Source organism: Sinohyriopsis cumingii, chromosome 7 (assembly GCF_028554795.1).
Source record: "Sinohyriopsis cumingii isolate HCF-2022 chromosome 7, ASM2855479v2, whole genome shotgun sequence".
NCBI lineage: Eukaryota > Metazoa > Mollusca > Bivalvia > Unionida > Unionidae > Sinohyriopsis > Sinohyriopsis cumingii.
Genome location: NC_142967.1, coordinates 96,480,390 through 96,504,016, shown reverse-complemented (window position 1 = coordinate 96,504,016; position 23,627 = coordinate 96,480,390). Strand labels below are relative to the sequence as shown.

Sequence of the window (23,627 nt, the reverse complement as noted above, 5' to 3'; positions counted from 1 at the left end):
TAAAATTTCCATGATCAATACAAGTTTAAGCAGAAACAAAATGAAAATTGTTATGATGTGACAACATGACTAAAATGAAGTTAACACAGGTCCATTCCTGGACTTGGAACTTTTCAGTTTAAGGCATTTTACCTAAACATCTACATTCTAACCTTCCTTTATTTCTGCATCTACATATACTATTTACATGCATCTTTTTGTAAACTTTATTGACATTGTTTTAAGGTGTATGCAAAAATAACATGAAGAAAGTTCTATATTTTTAAAAATAGTGTAGTTTCCTTAAAACATTCTGTACTTTATTTTCTTAGTTTCTGATATTTTATTCCCATATTTTCGATCAAGCTCAAATTCCCAAGGGCAAGTTCAATTTTCCAGTCAGCTTGCCCTTTTATCAAATTTGCAAAGCCCTATCTTACGGTATTAAGTTGCATATGTTGACAAATCTTTGTTGTCCCTCGATTTTGGTAAGGGGTTATTGCCCTTTTTAACTTACCTCTGGATGGAGTGTAACAAGAGTTTTGTGGATGCAACTAGTTGTACATATAGCAGTAGATTGCTGTGAAACTTAGTACAAATGATACTCATCACCAGAAGATACGCATGTCAAACATTTTACTCACTCTGCTTTCATAAGAGTTCTGTGGGGTTTTTAAAAAACCACAAGGCCATCTCCATCATGGGGTAGAAACTGGGTGTCAAGGAAGTTGGACATATATTTATACAAGTTGTTCACTCATCCTCTAGTCCTTTTTTTGTTTAAATATGGACAAAATTCTGTTTTCACAATGCAAATCCACTATATTAAGTTTACAAAAATGGAAGGATAGTTAAGTCCTGAAAATCTCATATTAACCAGTCCCTATATAATGCAGTGTTTTAAAAGATTTGTTCTATGAATGATATGTCTTGGTGTCTAAGACCAGGAATTCAGTTGGCAAAAATAATGAATCAGATCTATTGACAATCTTGTTCAGCTAAAATATAAAACATGAATGCATTTCTTTGAATCAAAACTAGAACACAATCAAACAACAACAGAGACGAACCAGTTTTCATATTAATGTATATTATACATTAGTATTAACTGGGGAACACAAGGCAGTTGAGTTAACCATTCATAGTGCTGCCCATTCATTAAGTTTACACAAGCAGTTTCAACTACAACATCGTGTGCTCATGGGTGACACTATGCATTGCAACCACTAGTGTAACCACATAATGCAAAGTAGTTGTAGTTGTTGAAGAGTTTAACGCCATTTTTCAGCACACAATAGGCTATACACAGCGGCCAGTATTAATGGTGGAGGAAGAACCCAGTAAATTCCCGGAAAGAACCACCAACCCTTGAGAAGCTACTGGCAAGCTTTCTCACATACCCACATTGGCCCAATCTGAGACTCGAACCTACGCAGACTGAGATGAGATGGCAGTGATCCATAATAGAGAGCATTTTAGACCACTCGGGGCCCCATAATGCAAAGTAGCAGAGTGGCACTACAAAGCTTCTAATATTTTCTGACCGGGATTTCAATAAATGTCAAGTTTATCAAGAGCTACATAGATATGATGACAAAACATGTCCTTGATATCTCAGTTTGTAGAGAATATTCTTTGCAGACACGATGATAAATGTCTACTACAAACCTTAATTGGCACGAATCATATAGCATATTCTGGAACCAATGAGCAATTACAAAGCAATTTTTACTCTCCCTTCAATGATCAGTGATCCTTTGGTCTCATGTATATCTATTCCCTGCAAATAAATAGGAAGAAAAATGTGACAAATAAAGACTTTATTTTCATAAAGTATACTTAAGTACATTTTACTTGCATAATACTTTTCTAATCTCCTTATCACAATCAGAAAACTCTATACTTTTACTATATGACAATACAGCACATATAACCAAAACATATTACAAAATGCACAAAGTCAAAATGCATGATATTTACAGATATTGCATGATCTTATGATTGTAAAATATTCTTTTCTCTTTGAATTCAATTCTAAGGTGAAATGCTAGTTAACAGTTCTGAAAACATTCACTTCCCATAAAATAGCTCTCCTTTTGCAGGTAGTATGGTTACAAAGGGAGATAACTTTTGTAAATGAACTTGTTATCATGCCTTAGACATTTCATTTTTTTTTTTTTAACATTAGTTAGTGGGGCATTATCTAGTTATCATTTTCCTGAACCAACTCGTCACAATATTTGAAAAACGTAACGTCAAGACAGATAAATTTGCAGTTCTTGCTCCTTTATAAAATTTAGATGAAATATTTGTACTTGTTGCATAAAAAATAATCTCTCATTTGCATGTAATATCATAATCACAAAGTAAATAAATATTGTCTCACCAAACTGTTCCTCTAACATGAATAATTTTCACAGAATACATGAATTTTAAGTCTTATGTTTTACTCTGTAAATCTAATGTTCTCATACCTAAATTCTTCCCTACAAAATAATGTTCTTGGCATACATACACAGAGACATAAAAATAAAGTTCCAGGCATACTTAAGCAGAAACATGAAAATAACATTTCAGGCATTTTTATGTAGAGACTTGAAAATAATGTTCGAGATACACAATCATATACACACAATTCTTTTCTCCCTGGGAATCATCTGCTGAGACATGAAAATAACATTCCTAGTAAACATCTGTAGAGACATGAAAATAATGTTTCTGACGTACATACTGACATACAGAGACATGAAAATAATGGTCCGTGGTTAAGCTTGTCACAAAATTATGTACAGTACAAAAATATAGAATATTACATTTCAACAAAAATCCTGCAATGTCACATAACAACAACTGAATCTGTACCTTTGAAAAAAAATAAACACAGATAAAATATTCACCATTTCAGCTGGCATTTAGAATTCCATTTAACACAAAGTAATTTGCATATAAATCAAAGAATGAACTTTCAAAACAGAAGTATGAACATCAACATCTCAATACAAATGGAGATTTCTTGTTTTTTAGCAACACTGGCACATTCGAGGCATTAAATATTCATTCTGATGAGAATTTTTTTTTGGGAAAACATTTATTCCAAGTGTGGTCACAAATTACATACAACTCTTCCCCATTATAACACAGTACCGGGGTTCCCTTAATGGTGACCATGTTATTTACCAAACCATAACAGAGTAAGAACAATCGAAAATTCATTGACTGCATGTATGAGCATCCATGGGGGAAAGAGTATAGTCACCAGTTTTGCACAACAAATGCAAACGATGAGCTTAATACAGACCACAGTTTGCTGACACCTGGACAAGAACAGATCAAAAAAGGATTAAAGGCAGCATGTCCTACATTATTAGCGAGTTTATGGACGTTAAGTCACTGATATGCTCGAGTGGCTTTAGTGTTAAATGCAATTTTAGCAGTTGTGTGTACCAAATACAATAAGTGAAATGGACAATTTACCACAGTGGTTTGTTAGAGATGCGAGTAATTTCAGGATACAATAAGTGACATGGACCAATTACCATAGTGGCTTGTTACAGATATGGGTAATTTCTGGACACAATACATGACATGGACCAATTACCATAGTGGCTTGTTACAGATATGGGTAATTTCAGGATACAGTAAGCGACATGGACCAACTACCATAGTGGCTTGCTACAGATATGGGTAATTTCTGGACACAATACATGACATGGACCAATTACCATAGTGGCTTGCTACAGATATGGGTAATTTCAGGATACAGTAAGTGACATGGACCAACTACCATAGTGGCTTGCTACAGATACGGGTAATTTCAGGACACAATACATGACATGGACCAATTACCATAGTAGCTTGTTACAGATACGGGTAATTTCAGGACACAATACATGACATGGACCAATTACCATAGTAGCTTGTTACGGATATGGGTAATTTCTGGACACAATACATGACATGGACCAATTACCATAGTGGCTTGTTACAGATACGGGTAATTTCAGGAAACAGTACATGACATGGACCAATTACCATAGTAGCTTGTTACAGATATGGGTAATTTTTGGGCACAATACATGGACCAATTACCATAGTGGCTTGCTACAGATATGGGTAATTTTTGGGCACAATACATGGACCAATTACCATAGTGGCTTGCTACAGATATGGGTAATTTCTGGACACAATACATGACATGGACCAATTACCATAGTGGTTTGCTACAGATATGGGTAATTTCAGGAAACAATACATGCCATGGACCAATTACCATAGTGGCTTGTTACAGATACAGGTAATTTCTGGACACAATAAGTGACATGGACCAATTACCAGTGGCTTGTTAGAGATATGGGTAATTTCTGGATAAGGATACAACATCCGACATTAAAGCAACTGCGACTATTTAGAGCCTATGGCTGACTGTAAAAACCCGAATCTGGCAATGTCTTGGTTTCAATATAAATTACATGGCTGTTAAACGTTATTTTAAACATAAATTGCAGCGTCAGTCTGCAGTGTTGCCATATTATAATTGGAGTTACATTACTCTGGGAGAGAGCTGTATTTTACATCTATGAGAGCTATGTGTGTAATTATTTTGATCAAATGTATCTATAAAGTATACATGCTTTATTTTCACAATATAGCATACCTAAATATATATCGTGTACCAACATCTGCAAATTTTGTGAAGAATTTAAACTACTAAATTAGAGGGCTTAAACTTGAATCTCATTTGGTGTTTAAGATAAATACACAAGTGTTGATCTGCATCAGACCTGGATACTGTAGAAATTTTGAGAATGAGCTTTATTGTCCATCCAAAACAAGGTGCCTTTCTAAGTAGTTCCTTCATGACTGGCTAACACAAAATCTCAAGTTCAAACAATAGAATTTCCAAGCCCATAGTATAAATCTCACAATGCCATATCTCTCATTTGGGACAATGACTAGCAAACACAAAATCTCAAGTTCAAACTTAATAGAATTTCCAGGCCCATAGTATAAATCTCACACTGCCATATATCTAATTTGGGGCGATGACTAGCAAACACAAAATCTCAAGTTCAAACTTAATAGAATTTCCAAGCCCGTAGTATAAATCTCACATTGCCATATATCTAATTAGGGACAATGACTAGCAAACACAAAATCTCAAGTTCAGACTCATCAGGATTTCCAGGCCAAGAGTGATAATCTCACACTGCCGTATATCTCATCCAGGAAAATGACTTACACAAGATCCCAAGTTCAGACTCATCAGGATTTCCAGGCCAAGAGTGATAATCTCACAATGCCATATATCTCATCTAGGAAAATGACTTACACAAAATCTCAAGTTCAGACTTATTAGGATTTCCAGGCCTAGAATATAAATCTCATGTTGTCATGTACACGCATCTCATTTGTGACAAAGACAGGAGATATATATGGCAGTGTCATTAGTGATGAACCAATTTACATGCTCTCTAAAGTTTATATGATGGTCCATACACAGAGCCTCTAAGCATGCATTTATTCCTGTAAATTGAAAACTGTCATTAATAACTGGTCCATTAATTTTCATTGCTTTCACATTTTATTCAAATACCTTTTGAACCATAATTCAGAGAATCCTGGGAGATACTCAAAAAATTATTCCTTGTTTTATTTTTCATTGATAGAAGACCTCGTTTACATTTACATCAGTCTTGGAGAAGATTTGGGAGTCTGTACAAAACTGTTTGCATTTGTGCTTTTAATCTTTCTCTAATACTGCACTGCTTGAAAACCTTGGAAACTTAGCAAAACTTTTTCACAGCCTGAAAAGTCTATGGGTACAATCCCAAACTGCTGGATTCGAGTCAATGGGCACTTGTATTTCATGGCATTTACAACCGTGCTTCTTATTTTCTTACAACACACGTGAACAAGAATGAGCACAGCGTTTTGAGAAGACTCTTTAATGAGATCTAAAACTCTTGATCACAAAGGTGGAAGATTATTCTCTAAGTGATTCCAGTAAAGTAATATACTGTGTCAATTTATCTTTGACATCAAAGTCATCATGTAGTCCTATTATCCTCAAATTTCCAGCAAAACAAGTGTCAATAACTTTCAGGTACTCAAATGACTTCAATGCATTTCTGAGGGTGTCTACAGCAGCACTTTCACCTGAAAGAGAAGCATTTAATATAGTACATGTACAAACATCAATTATTACCTTACAAGCATAACTCTAGCAATCCAATCAGTCAGTTGTCAATATGACAGATGTATAAGGCTGCAAAAAACTGTCAGAGCTAAGTATGAAAAGTCTACCAGACAGATCCAATGATCACAAAATATGAAATCAAGGAAAAACAAGATAGAACAATGTTACTGCTCCAGAAGTACAAGGGAAATATTTAATAAATGGCCCATATTTTTAAGTTAATTTGGCTAAATATAAGAATAAATTTCTGGTAGATATATAGAAAAAACATTAATGGAAGTAGCATGGTGAAAATCGACTATAAATGTGTTCACTGAACACAAATGCCTTACCATCCCAACACCCTTTATGACCAAGTAGTCAAAATGTGCATGAGAAACTGACCCTGCACACAAAACTTCACCATCAATTAAATGTGCAATTTAGGTCACTCTGACCTACTTTTGAAAAGATGGCATTGTACTTGCTATGATAATTTACAAACTATGCTGATTGCCTCAGTGGCCAGTAATGGTCAAGAAACTAACCTGAATGCAAAACTTTCTTAAGTTACTAACATGTGAAATTTAAGTCATCATGACCTACATTGTGTAAGACGGTAATTAACTCAAAGAGACCCTTCTATATTTCATATTACATGACTCTAGAGCTAACAATGCCTGAGAAACCTAAATGCAAAATCTAACCAACATCAATTAAGCATGAAATTTAGGTAACAGTGACCTTATTTGGTACAGTGGTACTGCACTCAATAAGATACATCTGCATGCCATTAAAACATGATTGTGAGGCTAACAGTGCCTGAGAAACTGACTTAAACACAAAAAATAACCAAAGTCATTTAAGTGTGACATTTAGGTCACAGTGGCCTACATTTGTTAGGATGGCTTTGCACTTACTAAGGTGCATCTATATGCCTAGCTGCTGGACTCTGGGGCCAAAAATTCCTGAGAAACTGACTGAAACACAAAACTTGAATGAAGTGAAAATTTAGGTCACAGTGTCTACATATAAAGTTGCAGTCAGGAACTTCCAATGCCTGAGAAAGTGACATAAATACTACTACTACTCTATGCATTAGTAAAATATGGTTATATTCTGAATTTAAAATTACAAGAACATTTGTCCCAAATGTCAGTGAGGTCAGCATATCAAACATTTATTCATTTTTGTGTTTTTATGACTCAGAATAAATCACGTACAGCAATTAGTTGACATCACTTTTATGATTCGGAATAAATCGCGTACAGCAATTTGTTAACAGCACTTTTATGGCTTGGAATAGATCGAACACAGCAATTAGAAGACATCACCGTTATGTCATAAAATCTTTGTTGCATACTTTCTCAGTTTAAGGACAAAAGCCTAATTTTACTTGTACATACAGAACTGTCAGTCATTCTGTGCATATGATACACTAACAATGTTAACATTAATACATGATCAGCTAAATGCAACTTGTATTGTTTTTTAGAAGAAATAAAACTATGATTGAAGAGAATGCAAACTTCTCAAAGCATTCAGCAATGCCTTTCTTTAAAAGGCTATGTTACAACATTGTTTAATTAAAAAATATTCACACCTCCACTTTGAACTTTTTAAAATATTATTCACGATTTTTTTGCATACAATGGATAGGAACATGTACCACTTCAACTGGATGAATATTTTTCACACACAGGGTGTGGAACACCAGAAAAGGTGCTCCAAATAAGAAAAGTTTCTGCTCAAAATTTTAAGAAAGCAATCTGTTAATGCAATGACAGCAATCTGAAAAACATTGTGTTACTTAATATTTTAAACTGTATCCGAATGGTCAATTCAAATAAACTGACCTGATGCAAAATCATGACAAACAGCTCTGCATGTCTTTTGTTTTATTGTACTATTTTACTTGATTTTATACAAAAGATGTAATTAACATGATAATACAAATTATATGGACTTGTTAGCTGACTGTAACAAAGCAACAAACACTTCTTCAATTTGGACCACAATTAGCATTTAATTGGGTTCTCATGCAGATGGTTATGGGAACCACTTTGAAAGTCAATTGACACTTTCACATATGAATAGAATAGGGCATATCATATTTACAATAGTTAGACCAAAACCAAAAGAAAAGATTAAATTGAAGGACAACTTTCATTTGACAAGACTTATTGCATTAGTATTTATTTCTTAAAATTTTGCCACCAGTAGGCACCTTTAATATTTCATTTATTGATATTTCATCATATATTGTAATTTACAACATATGAAAAATTTAAAAGAAAAATAATGTATAATATCTTTTTTTAAAAAGGAGTTCCTCTATACTGATTCCAAACTTTTTCCATGGACCAACCAACAGTTTGATGATAAAATGGGTGATCTATCAAGGTTTTATTACCAATTTGCTCACAATGTTTCCTGATGTTCAGCAAACAGAGGTCTACTTTTACTGGTGTTCAGCAAACAGGAATCTATTTTTACTGATGTTCAGCAAAAAGAGGTCTATTTTTACTGCTGTTCAGCAAACAGGGGCCTATATTTACCAATGTTCAGCAAATGGGTCTAATTTTTACTGATGTTCAGAAAACGGGTCTATTTTTTAATTTTTTACTAATGTTCAGCAAACAGGGACCTATATTTACTGATGTTCAGCAAACAGGGCCTATTTTATAAATGTTCAGTATACAGGGGCCTATTTTTACTAAGGGCTGTTCCATTAAAACATACATGGGACCCAGGGAAGGCACTTTTAAAGTGGGGTACTCACACAGAAATGCAATTTAGAAGTTTCTTATTATTTTAATATGAACTCTATGAACTCAAAGTACCCTGGCATATATTTTGACAAACCTGCCTTCCCTGGGTAGCATTTACATTTAAATGGAACAGTGCTAATGTTCAGCAAACAGGGGCTTATATTTACTTATGTTCAGCAAACAGGGGTCTACTTTTACTAATTTTCAGCCAACAAAGGCCTATATTTACTGATGTTCAGCAAACAGGGACCAATATTAACTTATGTTCAGCAAACAGGGGTCTATTTTTACTAATGTTCATAAAACAGGGGCCTATATTTAATGATATTCAGCAAACAGGGGCCAATATTTACTGATGTTCAGCAAACAGGGGTCTATTTTTACTAATGTTCATAAAACAGGGGCCTATATTTAATGATATTCAGCAAACAGGGACCAATATTTACTGATGTTCAGCAAACAGGGGCCTATATTTAATAATGTTCAGCAAACAGGGGCCTATATTTACTGATGTTCAGCAAACAGGGGCCTATATTTAATAATGTTCAGCAAACAGGGGCCTATATTTACTGATGTTCAGCAAACAGGGACCTATATTTAATAATGTTCAGCAAACAGGGGCCTATAGTTATTTATGTTCAGCAAACAGGGACTATATTTAATAATGTTCAGCAAACAGGGGCCTATATTTACTGATGTTCAGCAAACAGGGGCCTATATTTAATAATGTTCAGCAAACAGGGGCCTATATCTACTTATGTTCAGCAAACAGGGACCTATATTTAATAATGTTCAGCAAACTGGGGCCTATATTTACTGATGTTCAGCAAACAGGGACCTATATTTAATAATGTTCAGCAAACAGGGGCTTATATTTACTGATGTTCAGCAAACAGGGGCATTTTTTAAAACCAAGATTGAGTAAATAAGGGGCCTATTATCTAGAAGAACATAATAATAAGCTTCACAATATAAGTGGGTTTGCGATTTATCTGTGCATGCTATAATGCAGGAGCAGCAAATGTATAATTTCAGTGATGTTTTTCTCAAAATGTAAGTAAACTGTAATGAATTTGTTTATATAAAACATACCTCTTGTAATTTGTAAATCATCTGTTAGAGGGAATTTACAACTTATTCATTAGGTTTATAGAGATACAAGTCCTTTACTTACTGTAGCTTGCAACACCTTTCTCAACCCTCTCCTTTGCACAGTTATGCAGACTTTGAATGAAATCATCCTCTGAAATATGATGGACAGAAAATGAAGTATACTACTGCTTTTCAAGTTGTGATAGTATTGTGTGTAAACAATAGAAACATAAAAGTGTGTCAGTTAAATTATAATCATTACATTTAATTGTATATTTTCCAATATTTAATTTCATATAAAATGGGCAAAACTAAAAACTACAATTTATATATTTCTGTACTTTCATATATGCAATACACATGAGAATGGGAGGGGTTGTGAGGAGAAAGCCAAACTTTTTTAGGAGTACCACAACTAAAAAAAAATAATATTATACCCCAAAATGGAAACTCTAACAATATAATGTAAAAGAAAAATAAAGGAATGAATGCCTCTCATTTTATGTTGGAAGTAGAAGATGGTAGTTTTGTAAAGGAAGGACATGGGGACCATGGTGATATAATCAATGAAGTATTATTGGGTAGAAAGGAAAATAGGAGAGTGTAAATAAGGGTCTATATTTATAGTATAAGATGGTGAAAAATGCTGAAAATTTAACTTGGTCATACTGACAATCAAACTTAGCAAAGATCTCATCCGTATCACGCTGTATTCAAAACTACAATAATAAGCAAGGAAGCTACTGTGCAGAAATAAAAGTAAGCAAGTCTGTTCCATCAATATAAAGTATCTACCAAATTTGGTAACTATCCAATTATACAGGAATCATTGTCCCGAAATCAAAGTGAGTGGGTTTGACAATGACAGGATAAAATTCTGGCGATTGATAAAGCAGAACACTGATAATCAAACTCATTTCATGCCTAATCAATATTATGCTGTCATCAAAATTTGGTTGGAAATACAGTAATAGTTAGGAAGCTATTGTGAAGAAATAAAAGAGGGTAGGCCTGATGTTGTTTGTAGCTGTTTTGGCATTAATGCCATATCTCAGTGCAAGATTGGCTATACATGGAAGCCAGCATAACTGGTGGAGGAAGCACCTGGAATAACTCCAGTAAGAACCACTGATCCACATGAAGCTACTGGCAAGCTTTCTCATGTACCCACACTGGCCGAGCCTGAGACTCAAATGCATGTGGAGAGAAGTGATTTGGAAGTGATTGGTAAAAGCAAATGCTTTAGACCACCATGCCACCTGGGGCCCTAGGTGTGTCTGACAATCAGGGGTGTTATAACTACACTAAATAATGTTATAGAATGCTGACTCAGTCAGTTTCATAAAGCTGCAACCCAAATTTACTTTCAAGTCCATGGATAATTAAGGGTGTTAGCATCCAGAAAAAAAAAGTGAGTGGATCTGAAAACCAGGGCTGGAAATTATTTTGCAGACATGAAAAATGGAATGGACAGACAGAAGGATAGAAAGATGAACAAATGGAAAATCTAATAGAAAATTGGCCAACAAAAAAACAAGTTCAGACCCCATGCTGAACCAAAAACAACTACAGTGCATTCCTCATATCCTCGATTCATTTAAAACTGGAATATCCCTTATTTTTTCTTCACAATTTCAAGCTATAACTGTGATACGTGTACTCTTTCAAAAACTAAGGGGATCCTTGTTTATGATATAACATTACTGATTACAAATCACATTCGGGTGGTAAAAAGGGTTTTTAAAAGACAAAAGCAGTTTATATTGCTTTATTTAATTTTTTTATCAGTGTATCTAAACTCCATACAAAGGTGAGCAAAAGACAATTTAGAGCACAAAACTGTAATGATCATGCCAAAGTCATAGTGGTTGGCAGGAACATACAATGCATCTATAAAACAAGCCTCCCATCCACCTTTCCATGTTTCAAAACTGAGTTACTAAATGGGAAGAAACCATGTCATTTACATACCTTAATCCTTGATTTTCCAGATTGTGTACACTATGCATATGTCAGTCCTTCTAAATATTTATTTTGCTTGCGAGAGAGAGACAGTGAGACAAACAGAAACTGAGAGAGAACTGAAATACAAGATTCTTAACTTTCTTTATCAACAGTACATGGTAAAATTTCGAAATAATTATTAGACAATATCATCATCATTATTATACTGTCACAAAGGTACAAAACAAAAATACAGTGAAACAAACTGAACTAACCTGACATTTCCTCTTCCAGGGAAGTTGAGATGTGACTTGCAGCAACAAGGTATGACTCAAAGAATGGAGCCAGTATACGATGGAAAAAAACAAGTTTGTCGACACAGTCATTTCTATGGATGTTAACCTGAAATTAATTAAGTAAATGTTAAGTAAATATTAAAAAAGGAGAGTAAGAAGAATCAGGCTTGCAATATGGATGGATACGGGAAAGGTTTCTTATGTGAAAGGGTTCTTATGGGCAAGGTTTCTGACCATAAATCTTTGAAAGTAACAGCCATTTAACTTAAGGGCTATCCAATAATTAGTACCAAAAATAAAAAGACCACAGCATCCATCAAATATTAATTTCCTTGCCAAATTCGGAACAGTATTAATTAGACCCTCCATGCATTTACCATATATACTCAATTACAAGTCCAACGTCTGACTGCATAGAGCCAGATCTACCATCACATAATACACTGGCAGATCTGGGTTTATGCAGTCTTATAAAAATAATCAGTAGAGCAAACAACTGCTCAGCCAGAACATTATGCAATTGCAGATAAGAGTCTACACTGTTTGCAGTTGGACTTGACTAAGACTTTTACGCTAGTCTACTCAGTAATTAACATAGTTCTTCCCAAACTCCTCATATGTTTAAATCAGGAGCAACCCTAATATACCAAAATATACAGACAAATCACAAATAGACAGAACATAATAAAGACAAATATTTTACTATTCTGAAGGATTACAAATTCAATGCAGAGATTTTTAACTCTGAATTACAAAGATTATAATTATTTTCAGCACGGTAATTGTTTGCACTACATGAACATGGTAGCATTTGTATACAGCTGACCAAAGATGAAAAATGTTTAAAACTAATTGATATCTCAATGTAAAGTTACAAGACAATCCATATAAAAATACTGTAAAAATGTTCACCACACAAAACACAAAAATGGTATTTAAAAATAATGCTAAAAACTGAAGAATCCCTTAAGTTCGATATAGGATATATTTGGAGAATGTCTTAAAATTAGTCATGGAAATAAAACAATGTTAACATGCCATACACAATATATACATTGACCAACAAGAATACCATGAACAGTACATTATCCACTCGCCCAATGCTTGATGTCATTTATTTGGGGAATTCCCTACTTTGCATTAAAAATAGCATGCAAAGGAAGAGATGCCATTAAGTTTTGTCACGGTATATACTCTGGAACTAAGTTTATGTGAAGAAAGCATATTTTTACTCTTTGACTGACAGGGACTTTAAGCATTTCATCCAGTCATTATGATTGTGACCTGTCCAAACTTTTCACTCTGAAGTCACTTTACTTTTTTTTAAATAATTTAGCCTCATTTATAATACACCAACACAGTTAGCTTAAGGAACATAATACAAGATCAAATTTTTTTTGTGCAACTGTCCATTTATTGGTCATAGTGCTCAAGACATATGACTTTTTGTGCCAAATAACAAAAGTCATCTTCCAATCTCCAGCAGAAATATTCCACCATGTTAGTTCAATGTAGTTGTCATAAAACTATTACAAGCAATAGTTTTTTTTTCTTCAAATACTGTGATCTTGATCTATGACAAAACAAGTGAAAATCACAAGCTGTCTTTCTTGCTTTTAAAAACATGCAAGACACCAAGTCTGGTAATGGATGTGTAATAGAATTCAAGTTATTCAGCAGAAACTGTTTTTCCATTTGTTTTATCACAGTGACCTTAGACCTCAAAATCTTCCTTGCATGAGTACAAGCAATGTGACAAGTTTGGTTGACCTTTGAAGCACAATATAGTTTTGCAGCACAAGACCCATGCACATATTCCCACTTGGCTTAACAGAAAACAAAGTTGCTGAATTATATGAGAAAAGAAATGAAAACTGCACTATGGCCATCACAATTTATCTCGGTATTTGCAATTGCTTTTAATCTTCATGTATTCTAATTTCTGTACCTAACAGATAGAAAAAACTCTATATGAAAAATAATAATTGAAGTCTGAACTTTAGTAAAACATCAAGTCACATATGTAACTTTATCATATTTCCACTCCTTGTTGCAGGGCCCAATGTACTAACCAAATTTAGTTTCACAACCATTCACATCAAGCTGAAGTAACCAGATGTGTAAACAGTTGCCTACCTGAAACATGACAAATGCCATTGGAAGTGCCATGACACCTCTACCAGATGTGTAAACAGTTGCCTACCTGAAACATTACATATGCCATTAGAATTGCCATGACACCTCTACCAGAGGCATTACTTATGCCATGACAACCACTTTAAAGATTAAGATACTGGGTTTACAACTTAAATTATTGTGCAGAAACAATTTTTCAGTTTTCAATCTCTGTGACCTTGACTTGTGACCTACTTAACCCAAACTCAATGGGTGTCATTTTTGCCTTAATTACAAGCCACCTACAAAGTTTGGTAAAAGTGAATGGTGTAATTATAATATAATGGTGAAATAGAAACAGAAACAGAAAAGGCAACTGATATACATCACAGCATTACACACGCAGCCTTTTGTATAAAACAAAAATGGCAATGTGGTTTTTAATAACCTTCTGAGTCAAAAGACCTTTAGGGAAATCATGAATAAAACAAGAGTACTGTGAAAAGCATATCATAAACTAGTCCCATGTTAAATAGTCCTCAATGTATGCACAAATAGGTCACAGTATACTCATGAGATTTCTGACCAATGGGTCTCAAAGACCAGGACCTTTGGTCAAGATATGCAGTCTTGAACTAAACTTATCGTGAAGAAAGCAAATATTTATTTTTACTAAATTATGTTTCTCAAATAATACTTACCTGACCAAAAGACCGCTCTGGTGGCCTAGTGGTTAGAGCCTCCACCTCGGATGCAGGAGGTCGTGGGTTCGAACTCCCGGCCGAGTCATACCAAAGACTTTAAAAAGTGGTACTAACAGCTGCCTCACTTAAAAGCACAGCATTAAGAGGTTAGTGATAGGACTGGTTGGCCTGGTGTCAGGATAATGTGACTGGGTGGAACATCATGCTACATGTCTGTGGCATGATGCCCCAGTGCTAGACATAACTATAAACTGCCACACTGCAGACACTGAAGTGATATGACTGAAAAATTGTTAAAGCTACATTAAAAATCCTAATCACACATGTGCACACACGAACACACACAAACACCTGACCACAATACATTAGGATAACTTTCTTTGCTACATCTTTTACATGAGCAACACCTTAAAGGATGCTTGCATTGTGGGGAATGGTGGGAGGAATTATTTTTAATGTAATCAGCTAAGTATTATCAGAGAAACATACTTTACTAGAAAATTTTGCTTTCTCCATCAAATACATTACCTGATCACATTAGAGAATAGGTAAGAAGAGGAGGAAATGGTGAGCATCCAACCTCTACCTGTGTCACTCAGGATATGATGAGCAGCCAACCTCTACCTGTGTCACTCTACTAAAAGGAGGAACTTCTAATGTTAGTTTAGCACAACAAGAGAAAATTTGTTTTCACATGTGGACAGGAGATCCCAGCAGGATTCTGCACTTGATTATATTCTTACCATCAAATGTTTCCCAGGTTATTCCAGCAAAGTGGCAAATTCACGTCTGGGTCAAAGGTTGTACTTTCATAAATGGAAGTGGCCACTGTCTGTGCAGCTACCACCAACCCAAGATTTAGTTTTTTCCTTAGCAAGGCCATGTCATGAAAATGAAAACTAGAGAAGGCAGTGATGGCATGCCAGACAGCTGACTCATCTATGTCCCAAACTGAGACATTACATTCAAGGCCAGCCTCATGGAAGTTGCTTGTATTTTTTGAGCTGAAATCTTCAATTTGTGCCTGGTCCTGTGAGATTTCCAAGCTCATTGATTAATGTCTCCCTTTAGCCAGGTGGCCAACACTTGTGGGGTTATATCTTGCATTCCTACTGAGAGCAGTAGGAATAGTCCTTTACAGTTGATGTAGATAACATCAGGGGAACGTCTGATAGAATGCACAGCTTCCTGCACCTTTGCGTCTATTGAAAGATTGATCAAGAAGAGGAAATGAATAGTTAATTGTTGGTCGACTAGCGACAGCAACCTGTTTTTTGGAATGGACCAGCTAAGTCATTATAATGACTGAAACCATCAGAACAGAACTGCATAAATTCTTGTGCCTCTTGTTTTCCCACCTCCTCAATTTGATGCCCTAACTGACATGGAGAAGAAAGGGAAGGAGTGTACAGAAATAAAGCGATGATCATAATTCATGCATTTTCCGCTAGACCAAAAACTCATCAGATGCACAAGTTCAATATGGTGGAAGTCAACACAATGATCACAACTAACTTTGACTTAGTCTACTGAATATGTACTTCATCAACATTTAGGCAAGGAACATGTGGAGAAAATACTTCTGTATGTCACTTTTTACCAGTGGGGTTAAAAAGTTGCATGCAACTGATTGACCATAGAGTTCTTGTGTTACCAGGATCATGAATGCTCCAAGATATGCCCAGTAATTTTTGCAATACAACTGTAGCAAGGTTCTGAATGATGACAGTTTGTCATCTCTGTCTACCCTACATCCACCAAGGCAATGACCTTGTAGTTGAAACTGAATGAAGGTGGGAAGGTGGATGATTGTATTTTGATGGAGACAAATTCCTATAGATTTCCTCTATCACTGCCCTTTAAATTTTTGGATGGGAATGTTTCAGCATTTCTGTTTCATCCCCTTCATCAGTGGGAAATAAGGAAGAATCATCAGCATGGATCATCGTTTTGACCACTGGGTATGCCATAAGTAATGGCTGCATTACGGAATGCTGGACTGGGGTGGCCAGAATGGCTCCATCAAACAGGCTTCATAAGTACTGCCAGCTTTTAAATTTCGTTGAAACTGTCCTGTCAAGAACATTGTATTCATACTGTTGCAGTCAGAACAGCTTACCAAAGAGAAAGTGCACCTTGCAGTGTGGTTGACTGGTGTGGTATGGTCAGGATGGCAAGCCAGTAATACAATATGTCTGTCCAGCTACCTTTTGGTGATAAGAGATAAGAGACTCCTAAGCACTGCAATTGTATACAGCTCACCTATACAACTGTATAAACTAGTTGGCAGTCAAAACAGTGTCTCAAAGATGGTATATGCTTTGCGGTCTGGTTGGTATGGTCTATCCATATCAATCGTTTGTACTGCACATGTGAAATTGCAAATCTTAACTTCCTGCTTGTTTTCTTACTGTTGTCATGCTTGGATGGAATAAATAATTGCAAACCTTCTTGCCTCATTTGCAGGATCCTATGCTTATCTCCACCAAGATTACTACATAAACATAATTTCCTTTTGTCAACATATCGACAACAAAGCCTTCTGAGTCATACAGAATATATATGATTCCAAGGCCTGATTAGAATTGTCCGTGCTTTCTACTGTATACATGGATACAGTATGTCCTGGCACTGTTTCTGTGTCTGCCTGGAGGGGCGTGTAGACATCCCATAAGCCTAATCAACAATTCTACTGCATTCTTGGATACAGTGTATCTGGTGCTGTTTTGCATCATCATGGGGTGGAGAGGGTATCATTGTGATACATCAAAATTGCTGGCACATTAGCACAGTTGAAAAGACATACACATATGCACATTCAAGATTTATTCTAAACACCACTAAAATTCATTCAGAATACTCAGTCTATACTTTTGGAATTGTGATAGAACATTTAGGGCCATTTTAAGATTTAATTCATATCACTATAAGTTCCTTTTTAACTTTTCTAGGGAAATAAATTATTTGTTGCATTTTACAAAACTTGTTGGTTTCCACTCTTTTCCATTACTTAGTTTCAGACCATAAAGTTGCAACTATATATATATATATATATATATATATATATGTAAGAATAGTGCATGAAATTTCTCTAGTGAAACTGAATGATGCTCACATGTGGCAATATCAAATGGTAAGATAACCAAAAAAATATCAATAAATTCACCAGAATTCACATATTAAACAACATTTTTACTTAATGTACCACTGAAAAAGAAATGTGGATGATTAAAATGAAGTTATAAAATTCATGGAATTTAACTGGCTTGTCTAAAGGTCATTTTGGGACATGGCAGCGAAAGTAAAAACTGGTTCAACCAGACATAATGGCAGCCACCTAGCGGGTAGAAAAGGGGTTTAACCTGTAACAGTTGCTTGGCTTCATCTATATATACAACATATAGGCAAAAAGACATTTTGCTGTCTTTCCAGGACAGCTGGAGCTGGAGGTAGCAAAGAAAGTTATCCTAATGTAATGTGATCAGGTAAAGTATTTAAATGAGAAGCCATTATTTACTTATTAGACTTACCATGTCTGCTGCGAGCTCTGTCTTTAACCCCAGAATATTGGGGGTGGGGGTGTGTGTACCATAAGTAATTATCGGAACTTAAATTAGCACCATTTGTAGTCCACCAACAAAGTTTAGCCAAGTAGCTTATTCAAGACCAAAAGCCATTTAGCAAGCCCATTTTTGCTTTCACTGCAGCCTTTACCTCTTTACCCCAAAGACAATGGATATTTCCTTCATCCAAAGTCTGACCTGGTCTAATGTAGAACTAATGTTGCCGTGCAGAAACCTTTTTCTTCTTGGAGGCATATTGACCTGACCTTTTGACATTTCTACCCCAAAATCAACATGTCTTTTCTTATTCTAACTGTGAGCCATCCACAAAGTTTGGTCCAGGTATATATTATGTAGACCTTATGTAGTTGTGCAGAGACCATTTTACTTCTTTCAGTCACTATTGCCTTTATTATTTTTTTTTACCTCTGAACCCAACAATCAAAGTAGTTTTCCTCATCTGAAATGCAAAACAACCCATGAAGTCAATGCATTGTTATTTTGGGTTTAATGCCCTTTTTCTGTGCATGATAGGCCATACATGGCAGCGAGTATAACTGATGGAGGAAAAACCAGAGAAAATCCCAGTAAGAACTGCCAACCCATGGCAAGCTTTCCCACATACCTACAATGGCTGAATCCAAAACTCAAACCCACGTGGACAGAGGCGAGATGGAAGTGATTGGAAAAAGTTGAGTGCTTTTGACCATTTGACCAATGGGCCAGGCATAGTATGTACAACTAATTTTACTGTGCAGAAATCAGTTTTCTTTCTTCAGTCACAATGACTGAATTGTTATATTTGTATCCCAAAGGCTTCTTCCTTATTTGGTTAAAGTAATGTTAATGCACAGAAACCATTTTATTTATTCAGTCACATAAAGCTTGACCCCAAAATAAAAAGGCATTTGTCATACCCATAGTACAAGCCATCCCCAAAGTTTGATAATGGTAGATGATGGAGAACTCTAGTTTGTTATTTGGGAACAAAATTAACAATAGAGATATGGATTGACAAACGGTTCCACTTTATGATGTGCAGATAAAAACAATTCAAAATAGCAAAATTTAACTGGCTGATTGCCAGTGATTATCTAATTATAGTACAATTACAGATGCATACTCTAAGAAGTTGCTCCTCTCTGTAAACATCATCATCTGGGTCCTCTTCATCCGCCCAAGACAGACTGGCTGATATCCTCTTGGCCCAGTTACGGTCATATGTATTATACGATGAGCTGAACTAAAACAGAAACGAGATAAAACTTTATTTATTATCAAAAGGCAAACCTGGTAACATGGCTAATAGCTGAATGGGTAGTTAGACAGACTTTTAAAATCATTGACTATAATTTGTACAAAGAAAATATTGAAAATTGAAAATGTAAATTCTAGTAATATGCTGGCAATGTAGTTGCTAGGTATCACTAAAACTGATTAAAATTATTCAACTGATTTCAGTAAAAACAAGACCTTCTGTGAGGGACTGATGCTCTACTGGCTGTAAAGAAAAGCCAGGAATCCAAGACAAAATCCAGTTCCTTTTAACATCATATCTTATATACAGTTTTAAGCAACATATGTATTAAGGATTATAAAATTAATTTTCTCTATCTTTATATTGAGAACATCAATTTCAAGCTGGCTGTCATGGAGGCCATACTGGACGTAAGATTGCCACCATTTTTCATCTGGGATAGAAATCTTAAAAAGACTAAGTGAAAACCCCATGCTGACATTACCGTTTACTTGGGAGAACTACCTATAACAAGACTGTCAAGACTGTCAAGATGACCACTGTAATTGGCTGTCCTGTACCATTTTCATATAGGCCAACTAGAAGTCTTGTGATGTAAACCTCTGTCATTATGACTCCACTCAGGACGAGCAGCAATAACATGATTTTCAAGATGACAACTGTGGTGGACATAATGAATGTTCAAAGAGCCCCATTTTCATTAACAAGATGTCATAAAAAGTCTTGAAGTACAAACCCTCTGTGACTCTCCCTTAGAAGGAGTAGCAATAACATTTTCAACCACTGGCACCATTTTCATTTAGGACTAACCAGACCATGGAATAAATGTACGTGTAGAGTTTCATGGCAATCCTTAAAGTAGTGATAACAAACTTCAGCTAACAGACAGATACACGAAACACATTCCATAAGCTCTTCTGGTCTGTGACCAGATTAGCTAAGAATGTTAAAGTTGATTTGGGTTAAACCATTTTTCAGCTATGGCTTATACATGGCAGTTGGGTGGAAGAAGAACCCAGAAAAACCCTGGTAAGAACCATCAAACAACAGGAAGTTACAAGCAAGCTTTTTCACATACCCACATTGGTACAGCCTGACACTCAAACCAGTGCAGACAGAGGTGAGATGGCAATGACCAGTAAAGCGAGTGCTTTAGACCATTTGGCCACCTAGGCCAGCTAACAATGTATAAGGTGACTGTGCTGTTCTTTGCAGATTTTTGCATTAAGTAGCTGATATTCACTAAGAGAAAAAGGAATTATGGAAGAAAATACGAGTTAATAATAGGTGACGAATAACACTGAACAGAACCAAGATCTGGATTGCAAAATTCCTGGGGCCCCGAGTGGCAGAGTGGTCTAAAGCACTCACTTTTCCAGATCACTGCCATCTCACCTCTGTCTGTGTTGGTTTGAGTCCAAGGCTCGGCTAGCATGGGTATGTGGGAAAGCCTGCCAGTAGCTTCTCATGGGTCGGTGGTTCTTCCCTGGGTTTTCCAGGGTTCTTCCTCCACCAGTTATACTGGCCGCCATGTATAGCCTATCTTGTGCTGAAAAATGTCGCTAAACCCTAGAACAACAAAGCAAACTTCCTTACTTCAGACTTTTTATGGTACAATAGATAATCAAACATGTCAGCATTTTTCAAGAAATGATATTGCAACTAATGGGGAAATTCTAATACCAATCTAGTCATACTTGCCTTAACACATCAAGCAAAATACACAATTTTTCGCTGGGGGGAAAGAAACATTGTTGACAACTATAAATATCAGGAGCATGAAATGTGTACAAGTAGTAAACAGTTCTGCTTTGATCCTGGAGTCAGTTTAAACATCTGATTATCACAGTCTACTAAGAGGTAGGTGGGTCACAGATAAACAACCACCATTACACAGATTACTTAACTGGTTGAGAATAGCTAGGGTTATGTGGTATGAAGTCCTTTGAACACTGCTGTTGTAGAGCCCATCAGGCTAATTTGCATAGGAAAAGTATACTAAGTGGAACAACCCAATTTGTTTGAGTTAGGTATAGTCACAAAGATGTGATAAAGAATAAAAGTTATTACACATCACTGCCTTGAATGAGACTGTTTAAGCCATTGATTAATACCGATTACTGGGGAGTTTGTGAGCAGTGGCAATGCCTATTTGAGGTCTGATTTTCTTTTATATATAAAATGCAAAATTATGATTAACAAGTGTGATTAGTTCTTTCACAGTAAAATGTCACAATGCAGATTTAATTTAGGAAAAGATGAGCCATCTGCCAAAGGAGTAGAATCCAGCATGACTAGATTTTGGAACTCCTGGACAGAGATGACTTTCTGAAGTGCAACAGCTGGGTGAGGGATCATTTTATTTCATGCAAACACTGCAACACCACCTAGCATGTTGTGTGACATCCATCAAAATAGCAACACTACCTGGCATGTTGTATGACACCCATAAAAACAGCAACACCAACCAGCATGTTGTATGACACCCATCAAAATATCAACACCACCTAGCATGTTGTATGACACCCACCAAAACAGCAACACCACCTAGCATGTTGTATGACACCCATCAAAACAGCAACACCACCTAGCAGGTTGTATAACCCACCAAAATAGCAACACCACCTAGCATGTTGTATGACACCCACCAAAATAGCTACACCACCTAGCATGTTGTATGACACCCACCAAAATAGCTACACCACCTAGCATGTTGTATGACACTCACCAAAATAGCAACACCACCTAGAATGTTGTATGACACCCATCAAAATAGCAACACCACCTAGCATGTTGTATGACACCCACCAAAATAGCAACACCAACCAACTTTTTTTTATGACACTCATCAAAATAGCAACACCATCTAGCATGTTGTATGACACCCACCAAAATAGCAACAACACCTAGCATGTTTGCCACTCCCTCCCTCCCATCTTTGCAGATTTAGAATGATTATCTTCAATCAAGTTTTAACAAAAGTACCATCCAGTCTCAAATGGGTGCAATGATGAACACGAGTGACATTTGTATTACCTTCAATGCCCCCTTTCCGAACTTATGACAGCAGCAAAGACAGTAGCTAATTAAGAAAATATTCCACTATACAATGGATGTTTAAAAAAAAATTGGTATATATTTTTATTTAATGTCTGTGTGGTAGTATTTATACAAGTGTGGGCAAATGTATGTGGTGGACAATGTTAGTGGACAATGCTCTAACAAGTCTACCAACTATTTTTTGGAGGGTTGAAAGAATATTAAATGTTTCAAAGAAAACTAACGTTATTTTCTTTTTCATTTTTCTAATCAAATTTTAAATTACAGTAATTTTATATAGGCTTATATGAAAAGATCACTTATTTTCAATTGGATGTCATATTTTTGGTCACACACATTGACCGCCTTTGGGACTTCAATGCACATTTTTTGAGTCCCCCATACCCAATACCCATCAACATCAACACTGTCTGGGAACATGAGGGGGGGGGGAGGGGGGAATTCCTAAATGGGTAGTTAAATTTACACATGGTGCATGTCTGTCAGAGCCCTTGATTCCTAAATGGGGAGTTAAATTTACACATGCTGCATGTCTGTCAGGGCCCTCAATTCCTAAATCGGGAGTTAAATTTACAAATGCTGCATGTATGTCAGGGCCCTCAATTCCTAAATGGGGAGTTAAATTTACACATGCTGCATGTATGTCAAGGCCATTGCTTCCTAAATTGGG

The 23,627-nt window shown here is 35.8% G+C and overlaps 1 protein-coding gene across 3 annotated transcripts in view; it reads right to left on the bottom strand.

Annotated features, from left to right (window-relative positions):
• Positions 1-1,784: 1,784 nt before the first annotated feature.
• Positions 1,785-23,627, bottom strand: part of LOC149795762 (glycerol-3-phosphate acyltransferase 1, mitochondrial-like) — a 102,443-nt gene continuing 80,600 nt past the window's right edge. For all 3 annotated transcript variants that reach the window (XM_089965669.1, XM_089965670.1, XM_089965671.1), the window contains exons 20-23: positions 19,763-19,882; positions 12,237-12,363; positions 10,100-10,168; positions 1,785-6,135 (exon numbers count right to left, since the gene is read on the bottom strand). In XM_089965669.1, coding sequence (XP_089821795.1) covers positions 5,963-6,135; positions 10,100-10,168; positions 12,237-12,363; positions 19,763-19,882 — 489 coding nt within the window. In that variant the 3' untranslated portion in view covers positions 1,785-5,962. The remainder of the gene's footprint in view (positions 6,136-10,099; positions 10,169-12,236; positions 12,364-19,762; positions 19,883-23,627) is intronic.